Consider the following 13,542-nt stretch of genomic DNA (forward strand, 5'->3'; position numbering starts at 1 on the left):
TTAATGTTAAAAAAGAGAAAAACCCACTTAATTAGGATTTTCCTTTTTTGCATCTTGTTTCCAATGCTTCTTTTTTTCAATTGCCTCTCCTTCTATCTCTGTGCATATCTGAGATGAGTCTGACACCTCCCATTAGGTATTTGAAGACAGCAGTAAAGTCTCTGCTTTACCTTATCTCCAGGCTGAACAGGCACAGTTCTCTCAGCTTCTTGTCTCTCATGTCCTACTTCCCTGACCACGTACTGTGGGCACAACAGATTGGGTTGTTGCTGTTATGTGTGCTCAGTGCCTGTCTGCTGCCTTGCCTAACAGGCAAAAAAGTTATAGACGGTTTCTTAACTTTAATCATGCAAATTTAGTTGTTTATGAAATCTATTATTTGCAGGCACTTGCATCTGCTGTTTTACAGGGTATGTACAAATGAGAAGGGGAAATTCAGCAGGGTCTCTCAGTTTTGCTGTCTCCTCACAGAGGCTACAGGCCATGACAGATAAGGAGGCATCATGTACCAGCCTTTCTGCTCCAAGGGCTAAAGTGTATGGGGAAAAGATAATTTTCAATTTTGTTGTCTCTCAGGATCACACTGCCAAATTTGTTGCTGAGTACTGGCTAGATTGAAAGGTAACGCCCATCTGCTGGGTGGGCATTCATTAAAGGGTGGGCCGTTGGATAGATCATTGTTTGCACAGGATACTTTTATCGTGGAGGATAGGACAGCTACTGAATGTGGCGGGGAGAAGAGCAGCAGGAAGCAGAAACGTACCAGTAGTCAGATAAGGGAGGTCCGTATAGTGACTGTTTGTTCTTGTGGGCTAGTGCATAAATTTGAGCCCTAGCATCTGCTCTTAGAGGCTGAAGAAAAGAGATTTGATTTAAAACTCATGTCATGTAAGCAAACACACATATCAATGGAAATCTAATGGTGGAATAATGAGTGAATGAGACTGAGGTCCAAAAAAGGATAAGGTGGGACTAGATGTAGAGACAGGACCATTGGGAGATAAACTGCAGGGCCTGCAAGCACTTTAAGAGATAAAAGACATTGTCAAAAGGATTTGGAAATTCGTTAAAAAAATTACTAAGAGATGGAGCAGATCAATGGTTGTGGCTAAATCATTGTTTTGAGAGGCTTTGTACAAGAGAAGTAAGTGAGAGCCTGGGGACATGATTTCCAAACATTTTTCTTCTTGAAAGAGAATAAGAAAACCAATTTCCCTATGACATTGTCAGAATCAAAATGCAGACGCCCTCAGAGGTTTAGAGAAGGGTCATGGTATTGTAGAGGTTGTGACACTTCTCCAAAACTTTGTTACCCAAGTGATTAATGGGAAGAAAAGCTGTTAGACATATGTCAGCAGAAATGAAAGGAGCACTCAGCCATAGCTGCAAATCCAAGTTGCACAAGATCCTCCGATCCCCATTTTATTCTCTGAAAGTGAACCCCCCAAAGTGGTTAAAAAAAGTATTTTGCCAATATTTATAGGTTGAACATGGCAAATTTCTTGCGTACCCCATTTTTAAGCATGTATAATGAATTGTTCTAATGAATTTTCTACAACTTTCAGTGATGACATGACAAGTTGGGGGCCATTGTACACAGCTTCAGTGCAATAACATGGATGGGCATTTCTTTTTGTACATTCCTGTGTAATTTTTCCATTCTTAATTTCCTATATACTCCAACTTTTTTCACTGAGGGATGCTGCTGAAGGCAGCTGCTATTTTTGTTCATTTCATTTTGGATTTTTCCTGTTAACAGTCCTGAACTCTGATGGAGTTTACTTTTATTCCTTTTCAGTTTGTTTGGTTCTCTTAATTAGAATACAAAACAGCATGGATGTTCTCCTCCTAAGAAAAGATGTCTTAAAAAGATGACTTTTTATTGAAATGAACCCACAAATCCCACCAGGTTCTTAATCCCAGAGTGCTGATTCAGTATAGATGATTTACTGATAAATATTAAAACTTTGTACTTAAAACTTAGAACAACAACAAAAAAGTGCATCTTTGGATATCCTTGTGTCATCTGTCTTAAACAATCAGGAGACATTCACAGTATACTTACATGAGACAGGTCTGGAATAAATGACTACATAATATCAATAAAAACATTCAAATGATAATGTTATGAAAAGATATTAGGGGAAATGTTGCTAATTCCCACCTTTGAGTGTTACCGTAGAGAAAGGCAATAACTTTAAGAAAAGGTGGTTGAACACAGTTTCAAAGAAAGGAATCAAGGTGTGGCAGCTTCTTCTTGAAAGCAAAGTGTTTCGGTGGTTTTTTCCCAATTCTTTCAAACAACTTTGATGCTTTTTAAAATGCAGATAGCTTGGCAGCACTGGAGAAGGAGATCTATGAGCTCTGCATTAACTTGCGTAACCTACTCTTTGTTAGAGTAGGAGAAACTGACACATAAAATCCAATATTTTTCATGTTATAATTCATGTGGCAAAGAGAAAGATTGGGCTAATTTTGTATTTTAGAGTGAAATAAATGAACATGGTATGTTCTGTATCAGCTTCACATTTGCATTTGTTTATGAATGTGATTTATCTTTGTCTAATTTACATGCCTAACACATTTCCCTGTCTTAGCGCTTTCTCCCCTGCCCCCCGGCTCAGGAACAGGAAAAACTATATGGGATGAAGGTTCAGCAAAGGTACTGTTGTTCTGGATTTTAGGGGTTTCTGCAAGTCTGTGTTTTGTCCAGGTTGCAAAATACAGTGGTGGGGAAGGTGGGAGTTCCACTTCTCTTAAACAGGTCAAGATGTTGCCTGTTATCTGTGTGAATGGGCTGAGCACAGACGTGGCTGCATGTAGCAAGTCATGGCTTGCCAATAGTTTTCCTTAATAACATCATGGGGCTCTCATTAATACATTACAGTAATATCATGGGACTCTCAGTTGGCAGCAAGACACTGTTGAATAACTAGGATGCCAGAGTTTGGGATGTTGTGAGTGCAGTTTGTCCCTCTGTGCTGATCTAGAAGCAACACTGGGCATTACGTATGCACAGAGCATAGCTGTCATCAAGCACTGTGGACAATTTGCTACTGTTCCACTGCTTGACTGGCTTTACCATTACAATATTTTCCACGGTGTCTTATACAGTGAGCAGAAAAGTATTTTTGGATTTCATTGGGACAGATGTTCATTTATAATGTTTTTGAAAGTAGCCTAAAGATCAGGAAAAATTTTTTTCTCTCTTAAGTGTTTCTCCACTTTTTGTGCTCCACTTGGGCTTGACAGAAATTGTGCCTGGCTCACAAAGACAATAGTATTGTTAATATTTTATAATTCTTAGCCCATTGAGTTGTGTTTTGCACAAATCAATTAAAAAATCTGCCGAGTTCCCAGTTATGCAAGACACCTGGGCCTGCTGGTCTTCTGTGGCTATCTGAAGCCCAGTGACCTCAGAGATCTTTGCAGGAAGGTAGAGGTCCCTTCACACAGGGTTCCTTGTGAGAATGTTCCTTCTGAGTGTGGTTAGACCTTCAGCTTGTCATATAATCATCTGTCATACTGTCATGTGTTACTGTGCAGAAACAGTAGGAGTCCACCGATACACAAAAGTTGGCTGGAAAATATTACTCTGAAAGACAAAGGTTCCTTTTTTTTTTTTTCCTGGTGAAACTAATACTCTTAAAATGTATTGTGATGGCCTTATATCCCTCATATCCCTGTTTTTGCCCATGCCAGAGGAGAAATAGAATCCTTTTTTTTTAAAAAAAAAAAATGATCAGTTGCTCTTTACTTTCATTTACTTGTATGTAGTTTACAGAAAACACAGCCCAAAGTTTGTGAAACCCACAGCTCTCCTGAGAGTTCCCTAAACATCAGACCAAAGCTGATTAATGGTTTATGGTAGAACTTTCTGTCTCTATCTTGATGGTGGTTTGCTTTATGTGAAAGATGTGAGGATTCTTCAGTTCAGAAAAGGGAAAAGCATCTCTTAGCCTAGTAATTATAGCACTCACTTAAAAGTGGGTAGACCTAGTTTCAATGCACTGCTCTGAACACTGCTTAGGGTTTTTTTTGACCTGACCAGAGCACCTCTTTCCAACATGTCTGCTTTAGTCACTGAACAATTGAACCGTTGGCATGAAGGTGATGCGGAGTCCTTTCTAAATGGGCCTGCTAGATCTGATGAGATGGAGGAGGCTACCTCATTTGTGAACCTGATGGAATGAGACAGAAGCCCTCTTAAATGGAGAATGACATACGGATAGAATGCTACCATTTTTAAATCTAATGCAGAGCATGGGCTGCACTAGAACTGCATTCTTAAATCCACAAAACTTTATGCTGCTCCTCATGGAGGTATTCAAACTCTTGGCTGTCTATCTTATAATGGATCTTTTTTCAGTCTAGGCCTTTCCTACAAGACAAGGGGAAAGACAAAGAGACCCTTGTAGAAACCAGCATCTCAGCTGGGCCACCTGACTTGGGCAAGTGAGTTAGCACTGGGAAAGTTTATAAGAAAAAGCAAGTTCAAATGACTGAAGGTTGATATGCGCTTCTGCTCCATGCTAGCTGTAGAAACCTCTCCTTTTTAGAGGAATTTCTCCATTCCTCGTATTTCATGAAGTTGTTGGCCCAAGTTATGGTCACTGTTATATCTCCAGATTACAGAGATTTTGATCTGGTATAACTCCTTGTGTATCTCTGAGTAGCTTTGCATTCTGAGGTGTGGACTTTTCCTTAAGGCGTGCGGAGTTAGATTGCAGATGTTAGATTGATGCATCTAGATGATGCAGACTTAAGTTGCAGATGAATATTAACTTTGAAAATTCTTCCTAAATGGTGGATCTAGGTGTCTAAATGATCTGCAGAGGCGCCAAAGGAGGCACCTTCCAGGATTAAATTAATGGATTTAGTTGACAAGGGAAACATTCAAAATGCTAACAGATAAATTTTACACAAAAATATCACAGTAGACAATCTTAGCAAGCATATCAAGAAACAAACATCCCTAGCTCTGAGATAACCCTTAATATATTTCTCACTCCTCTTTGTCACTTTATAAGCCTGAATCCTGTCTAAGGACAAGTGCCTGATTCCACTTTTGGCTGTGCATACTTAGGCGCTCTCTTTCAAAAGCATAACCCAAGGAGGCGTTTCCTTCATTAAAGAACAGATGGTGAGTACCTTCCTAGTAGTTAGGATTATTTGCTTCAGTCTCAACTCCCAGAATTGCTATATAACGTACAATGTAAACACTTGTGAATAGGAGGAAGCTTTTTCTGACCATCCAAGGAGACCACTTCACTAAATAGCCGTATATTTTGCATGACAAAAATTTGATCCCAAAGGATTAAAGTATTTTGACTATCCTGGAAAAAGACAAAACCCTTTCCAAGATGAATGCTAGAGAACAAGAGCACTGAGCTCCAGCTGAGTTATTTCAGGGCAAGTTACGGTACAATAGCTGTTCTCCAGGAACTGCTGGTGTGGAGACTATTTGTCTGTAGTAATATGAGGTGAATGACAGAGGCTGCCACAATTTAAATGTGCAGTTAGTGACACTGATGAGGCAACCTGAATGCTTTCCACACTGAGATACCTGGAAAATGTGCTGCACCTCACTTCTTAATTGCTGTTCTACCTCCATATGGATGTTATGGCTAAATGGAACCCAGCAGCCCTCCCTGCTTGTCCAGATTTTCTTTAAGTTCTTTTCTTTGCATTTTCTTTTTTTTTTCTCCTTTTTTTTTTTGAAACAAATGGTAGATCCAAAGATATAACCAAATTCCTTGGTTGACCTGCATCAGAAGATTTATCTGAGTTCTCATGTCTGAAAAGTTCTTCTGCTTCTTATAGTATATCTGAGAATTACCAGTATCACTGCAAGAAGACAGGCATGTTAAGGGCTATTTCTCTATGTCAGAAATCAACACAGCTTGTCATGGGTTGAAGCCAAAGGAAAATAAAGCCTTTTTCCTTTGTGTTCGTCAGCTTCAATCTCACATGAAGCTACACCTGCCAACAGCTATTATTGTAGTTCTAGCATTTTTTCATCTGATATTATGTCTAAGTGTTTTGGTTTAAAATTGGCTGTTATGATGGTCATAAATGAAATAGTGAATTCTTTGTTTTTGTCCTCATTTGAATTCTACAGACCTAGGTCTGTTCTTTTCATCTCTTCCTGTATGCACTAAAAATAGAGTCAGCCTCAAACAGATTGTGCCCAATCTCATGTTCAAAAGGTTCATTGGCTTTTTTTTTCTTATAGGAATAAGTTTGTTTTCCCAACCACTCCAACCTCTATCTACTGTAAAAATGCCAGAAAACAAACTTTCCTACATTAGTCTTCACTCTACATTTTTCAGTTACTTGATTTTCTCTCCTTCTAAAATTCTTTCCTGTCTTCTCATATTGCTATAATACTAGTTTCCACCTGTGCAGCTTCAAAGCAAAGACAAAGAATGTGATTTGCCTCCTTGGTGAAGCTTCTGGGTTACCTGTGATGCAAAGATGAAAGCACTCCTTTCCCCATAGTGCTATATAACATTGTCAAGGAAATATAGTTTTGTGTACGAATTCATGGTTTGCATTACTTTGAATTGTCATTCATATTTGGATTCAGAGAAAACAACCTGGAGACTTGAAAAGATTTAAACAAAAAAGTGAAACTGTTAATTGTTTATTTTCAAACTGCATTTGGCAACAGCAGAAGTTCTGTGTTCAACATATTTGCATATTTACATAGTTTCTAAACAAACCCTTTTGTGAAAGCAGAATCATGCCAGAAGAGTAACTGTGTGTTTGCCTTGCAAATTTTAATGTAGAATTTTGCAAATAGAAAGGCTTCATGTATAATTTGGGCTCCTTAATGACCAGCTCAAGTTAGAGAATCTCTGAGGCAACTAGAAATCAGCAGGCAACAGCACAACAGGATGCTAGTTTGATAGAACCTTTGGCTCTATTCAGATCCTATATATCCATATGTAAAACCAGAGTAAGTGAAATGACTTCAATTGAATTATTGGTGTAAACAAATGTAGCATTTTGCTCTTTATTACTCGATTCTATGCAGTGGGACTACAACAGAAATAAATAGAATAAGAAAGAAATATCTATTTTGTATTTTAAATATAAAAATATTACATATGTAAACACTAAGGCCACTGCTTCAGATTCAGGAAGACTTCAATCATTGTGTAAAACAGAGACAAACCCAACCAAACTCCTCCAAACTTTCTGAAGCATTGTTAAATTTGAACTATGTTCTGCATTCAATTTTATTTTGCATTACTATTTTTCAAGTGCTTCTTGCAATGGGCAAAGTTAGACCTTTCCCCCACGAAGACACTGAATTCTATAGCGTAGTTCCTTTCTAAGTTTCATGAGATGATACCTTTTTTCCCTTGAAACAAGATTGACAGCTTCAAATAAAGAATACCTCTTTAGCAATATTATCTTCAGGGAAAGACTGCTTTATTTGGGCATAAGAATCATGTTAAAAGTGTACAAGATACTCCAGGAGTTCTAAACTACTTCCCAGAAAAAAAAAATGGCCTGAAAAGCTATTCAGATTTCACACTTTTCAACATTTATCTGTAAAATCATTTCTCTTGAAATTATTAATTTAGTTTATTAATAAAATACTTATAGAAGCAGATGCATAAGTAAATTTTGGATTTTTAAATTAACTGTCTTTTTAAGGAAACAAATTCTACAGATAAGTAAAAAAGTCCCCCAACTATGCTGAAGATTTACACATAAACGGATAAATCTTGAGTGGAGTTTTTTCCCTTTTTATTTTTAGTTATGAAGTACTTCTGAATCAAAACAAGGTAGTGCAATTGCTTTCTGGAAATCTAATTAAGAGGCTTCAACCATTCCCATTTCTTGCTTGGTGTCACATTGACACTTGACTGTGGAATTCCTCTAGATTCACATACTAATTTGTCTGTTTAGCCTTGAAAGAAACTGTTTTCCTTAATTTTGAAAAACAGAATCTGTAAGGCACATACAAACCAGTTCACATGATGAAGGAGCTAAAAAGCCTAAAGTTTCTTCATGCCCTCAAAAGCAGGAAGTCAGCTGCAAGGAACTGAATTGAAAACTAATAGAAATACATTTAAAGTTCTACAGTCACATCCACTGCAGTTTTCATACTCAATCTTATGTATCCATGTAATAAAAAGTAAATGAATAGAGCTCTGTACTTACCATAGTTTCAAGCTCTCTGTCTCCCCAAGTCTGCTAAAGATTATGTGCTGTACTAGACAGAGTCAAAAATGTTCTTTGTCCTTCACTGTGCACTTCCTTTTTTGAAAGTGTATGTGGTCTATCCAGCCTTCACAGGAACAGATATCAGCAAAATCCTTGTTTTGCATATTATCAGAGACTGAACAGAATTTTTAACAGCATTTGTTTGGGATACACTGCACCACTGTGAAGGACGAATGACAATGAATGAGCATTCATACATTTTATGACCTCAAAGATTGTAATGAAAAACAGGTCTATGCTGATGAGAAAATTATGCAGTTATGTTTTTAGTAATCTTTGATAAAAAGGCCTTTTTTTTTTTTTTTGTTTTTCATACTTGGGGTTCCTGAATTTTCTCATATCCAGGCTTCACTACTAACCTCATTTGTGTCTCCTTCTGGCTCAGGTTTTCAGGGATGTTTAAAATCTAAAGTAATGTTCTTGCTCCAATAAGCCGAGCTATATTTCTGTTAATTAACCTTTGACTACTCAGCTCTTCATAGCTGATATTATCAGAAAAATTGTGTTGTCCTGGTCTAACAGGATATTAAAGTTCTGCACTGATGCAGACTTCCTATACACAAAAATTGAAGGAAAAAAGTGTATGCAGCCATAAACGTCACTGAGCTGGACCTAGCAAAAAAACCTAAAACCGAGGGCTTAATGAAAAGAGATGAAGGAAGGAAGAAGAAGACTGAAGTACATGCTAAATGCAAGGGAGGAAGACAACAATATATTTTGGGTAATGTCCAACTACTAAATAAAAAAATAAGATGAGTTTTCAGTAAGCAAGCTTCTCAGTATGAAGCAGTGGTGGACAAAAAAAAAGAAAGAAGAGAGTAACAGAAAATACATTATCTGTGTCGCAAGGAAGTTTTGCACTGCATTCTGTGATGAAATCAGGATTTCTCCATAATCTCAGCAATAGAGCTCTGAAAGGATTGCTGCATTGCTCTAAGTCCCAAACCACTGGTTTTCATTTAAACTTTCAATGTAATATATCTATATTTTCTATTATATAGATAATAGCAAATACTACCGCAGATACCTATAGTGGCAATTAGCAAGCATACTATCCGTTTTCTAAAAAGCAGAAAATTACTAGGGTGGCTACAGGTTTATTTGCTTGATCACAACATTATGCAACTGAAAGAACAGATTTGAAAAAACAATTTGAAAGAGAAAAAATAGGTGTATGTAGCTACGTCTAAGGTAGGTTTCATTAAAGATGGATTATGTCTGAGTAACTTAGTATCTGTTTTACAAAGGTTAACTGGCATTTTAGGCGAAGGTAATACAATTAACTTGATCTGTCTAGATTTAAGCAGATTATTTCATATAATGTCCTTTGTTGGATTTTAAGTGTTGAGAGTCGAGAGAGGATGTGACCTGTGAGGAAGACTGCGAGGTAGATAAGGAGCTGGTGAAAGCAACATCAGTTTAGAAGTGGAATGTGAATTCCTGTGTTTAACTGGGATTACTAGCAGTGTTCTGCAGGCATAAGTCATGGGGCAGATTCTGCTCAGCACTTGGATCAGGAGCCTTGTTCAAGAGCTAGGCCTATACCGATGTTATCTGAAGATGTACTAAACGGAATGGTTCTACTAATATGGGGGATAATCAGGTCAACACACAGGAAGAATGAGAAGACTTTGTGTATTGGAGTGATAGAAGTCAACCAAAGTTTAATAATAAAGTCATATACATAGAGCTAAGAACAAGAATTTTTGCTTTGAGCCAGAGAGATGGTATGAGTCACTAACGTAACATGCACATATGAAAAGCACATGTGATTCAAACACACGGTAGGCAAATGATTTCAGGAGATGCAGGAAAAGAATTTGTGCAGAGCACTGATGAGACCTCAATTAGAGTATTGTGTGCAGTTCTAGTCAACTATACTGAGTGACTATGTTGAGTGACACAGGTACAGGTGAAGTCTTCTAGCATGAGTAGAAGGGCTTCTTAGCTTCTGAAAGGACACTAAAAGGGCTTGCCTTGTCTAACTTAAGGAAGTGGAGATGAAATCAGCTATGACAAGGTCTGGTACCAAGGAAGAATGATTATTTATACTAAAAGATAAAGCATTGAAATTGAATGAGTATAAATAGGTTGCAAGTACATTTAAAGTGGGAATTAGACAAAAATTTATATTCATTTGTATTAATTTATAGAATCATAGAATTTTCTAGGTTGGAAGGGACTTTTAAGATCATCAACCTAACTCTGATAAAAAACCGTCACTAAACCATGTGACTAAACACTATGTCAACCTGTCTTTTAAATACCTCCAGGGATGGTGCCTCAACCACTTCCCTGGGCAGCCCATTCCAATGCTTAATAACCCTTTCAGTGTAAAAATTTTTCCTAATATTCAATCTGAACCTCCCCTGGCGCAACTTGAGGCCATTTCCTCTTGCCCTATTGCCTGTGACTTGGGAGAAGAGACTGACCCCCGCCTCTCTACAACCTCATTTCAGGTAGTTGTAGACAACGATAAGGTCTCCTCTCAACCTCCGTTTCTCTAGGCTGAACAATGCCAGCTCCCTCCGCCTTTCCTCATAAGACTTGTTCTTGAGACCCCTCACCAGCTTCGTTGCCCTTCTCTGGACCCGCTCCAGCACCTCAATGCCTTTTTTGTGGTAAGGGGCCCAAAACTGGACACAGTACTCGAGGTGGGGCCTTGCCAGTGCCGAGTACAGGGGGACGATCACCTCTCAAGTCCTACTCACCACGCTGTTCCTGATACAAGCCAGGATGCTGTTGGCCTTCTTGGCCACCTGGGCACACTGCTGGCTCATGTTCAGCCAACAGTCAACCAACACTCCCAGGTCCTTTTCTGCCAGGCAGCTCTCCAGCCGCTCTGCCGCAAGCCTGTAGCGCTGCATGGGGTTGTTGTGACCCAAATGCAGGACCCGGCACTTGGCCTTGTTGAACCTCATCCCGTTGGCCTCATCCCATCAGTCCAGCCTGTCCAGATCCCTCTGCAAACTCTTTCTACCCTCCAGCAGGTCCACATTCCCACCTGACTTGGTGTCATCTGCAAACTTACTGAGAGTGCAATTATATTCATTCAATATTCATATATATATATATATTCAATAATGATTTTCCAAAGAGGATAGAGAAAGAAGGAGTTCAGTACAGCTTCCACAGGCTACATGATCTATTTATGAAAGAGACCTACTGACAGGACAGGGAGGATTCTGTTTGTCCGATGGAGAATAGTAACTGTACTGGAAAGGTGATTGGTCAGTATGTCTGGACACACTGAGGATTAAATCTCAGATTATGGGAAGTTTTTCTGGCCCTGTCCTCTTTTTATTTTTTTAACCAGGAATGTTTGCATGTGCAGCTTCTGAGGAGCTGCTCTGTCTGCTAAGGATTTCCTGATATCTGATAGCTCTTGATTAAGATTCCTGCTGTTCTCACAGTGAGGCAATAACATCAGATCTTCCACCAAGGGCAACTTTATTCCAGGTGCACAGTGCAGCAAAGTACATAAATATTAGGTTTCAGGTTTTCTGAAATGTCCCAGGAAGACTGCAGGGATGCTAGGTGCATGTGTGCTCCGTCCATTGAGAAAATCCTGTGTTTGCACTTGGGATTGTTAATTAGTGGAAGCCTATTAATTAGCAGAAGCCTATTTCCACTTCTGTGGCATGTGAAGGGAACTGTTCATGGTGGCAGGAACCCATGAAAGGCCTTTTTTGTCTGCCTTTGTAGCACAGGGTGTGATTCACTTTCTTTGGTCATCAGTACACTTTCACTTTCTGAATGCTCTCCTGCCATAGGGGCCTGGGAAACAGTTCTCTATCCTGTTTTCTTTTGTAAGGTTTGGTCTTTGGTACTGAGTGTCTTCAGAGTCACTTGTGGGGGACAGGAGGCAGGGAAAGTAGGTTTCAGGGGTCTCTTCCAGACCTGGGGTGCAGGTATGCAAGGGACTTATTGATCTGATGATGGCTTTGACCATTCCTGTGTTTCCAAACCACTCATCCCTCATATACCTTTGTTCTTCATTTTTTAAAAGAAATCTGTTTTCTTGTATCTTGCTTCCATGTAGGTCTTCTGGTGTCTAGTTGAATAGCTAAGTTAACATTAATACCTTTTCCTCAACAAGGACAATTCTTTTTTTTTTTTTTTTAAATCAATTTAGCTGCCTTTTTCCATGAAACTTCTTTGAGAACTATCCTTCCTCCCCACCCCAAGCAAATATTCCAGTAATTGTCTGCTAGGTTCAAAAGTCACTGAGAATGACTGACAGGTAGGTATAATGACAGTACAATTGCTTCAGCCTTGTTTCCTTCGAAAGTTTTGCTAAAATATGGATATTAACATAGCAACTCTTCTATCCCTTTGTAATGTACCTCCGATTTCGTATAAAGTTATATACATTATTCTGATACTCAGGCTGGACTTGAGTTCTTGAAAATCAGAAAATACCATAAAGAATTATGAAAAAAAAACATTGACAAGGGGACACCATTATGCCATTGACTAAGAAAGTTAGATAATTCATGTTCTAATGATGGCCACAGACAAATAAAAGATGGACCACATTCACTGCATCAGCTCATTTCTTTTAAGATGTTTATTGCTGTATTACTTTGTTTTGATTTGTGATCTTTAAGCTGCAGGTGCTTTTAAATCATGGCATTCCATTGCTCTTGGGTAGCTAGCTGGCCAGCAGAAACTGTGATTTGTAGAATTGGTTTGGAATTCATTAAAGCCTTCTGAAAAAAGAGAAAAAGTAGTAAAGAAATGATAGAAGATAGTAGCTACAATGTATATATTGGTCAAAATTTAAATGAAATAGTACTGTCATGGCTCACCGAGAACATGATTTCACTGTGTCTCAAATATGACTGTAACGTAAAGTAAATCTAATGAAGAATGAATCAAAACATCTACTGTGTTTTTCAGAAGACTTAAGCATCTTACTTCTGCTGGAAGAGTGAGTACTCAATATGTCTGATATATCAGGAGCCAAAGTTAAGTTAGTTTTCTAAAAAGAGCTTTTACTATCTCATACCAGAGGAAACATATCGGAATATGTATGTATCATGAATAATCATCATGGTACTTGCTGTCATGGCTGAATAGAAACATGTCAATGATACAGTGCAGGAATAAAATTAAGCTGCTTATGAGAATTTTTTAAAATGAGACCAACTTCACTGCATCAAGAAAAGGCTAACTTGATTCCTTGCTTTTAACAAGAAGCAATAGCACCAACCTAGGAAATATCCAGGACTAGGGAAACACTTCCACAGAATACTTTCCCATCCTGCCAAAAGTAATGCTTCAGAGACTTCCTGAGCA

General features: G+C 38.4%; 1 protein-coding gene across 1 annotated transcript in view; it reads right to left on the reverse strand.

Annotated features, from left to right (window-relative positions):
- The window catches only part of FYB1 (FYN binding protein 1), a 68,369-nt gene extending 60,076 nt beyond the window's left edge, over positions 1-8,293 (reverse strand). The window contains exon 1 of the mRNA XM_074166001.1: positions 8,179-8,293. Within this exon, the coding sequence (XP_074022102.1) occupies positions 8,179-8,181 (3 nt within the window). The 5' untranslated portion in view covers positions 8,182-8,293. The remainder of the gene's footprint in view (positions 1-8,178) is intronic.
- Positions 8,294-13,542: the final 5,249 nt, after the last annotated feature.

This window comes from Numenius arquata, chromosome Z, assembly GCF_964106895.1.
Source record: "Numenius arquata chromosome Z, bNumArq3.hap1.1, whole genome shotgun sequence".
NCBI classification, from domain to species: Eukaryota; Metazoa; Chordata; class Aves; order Charadriiformes; family Scolopacidae; genus Numenius; species Numenius arquata.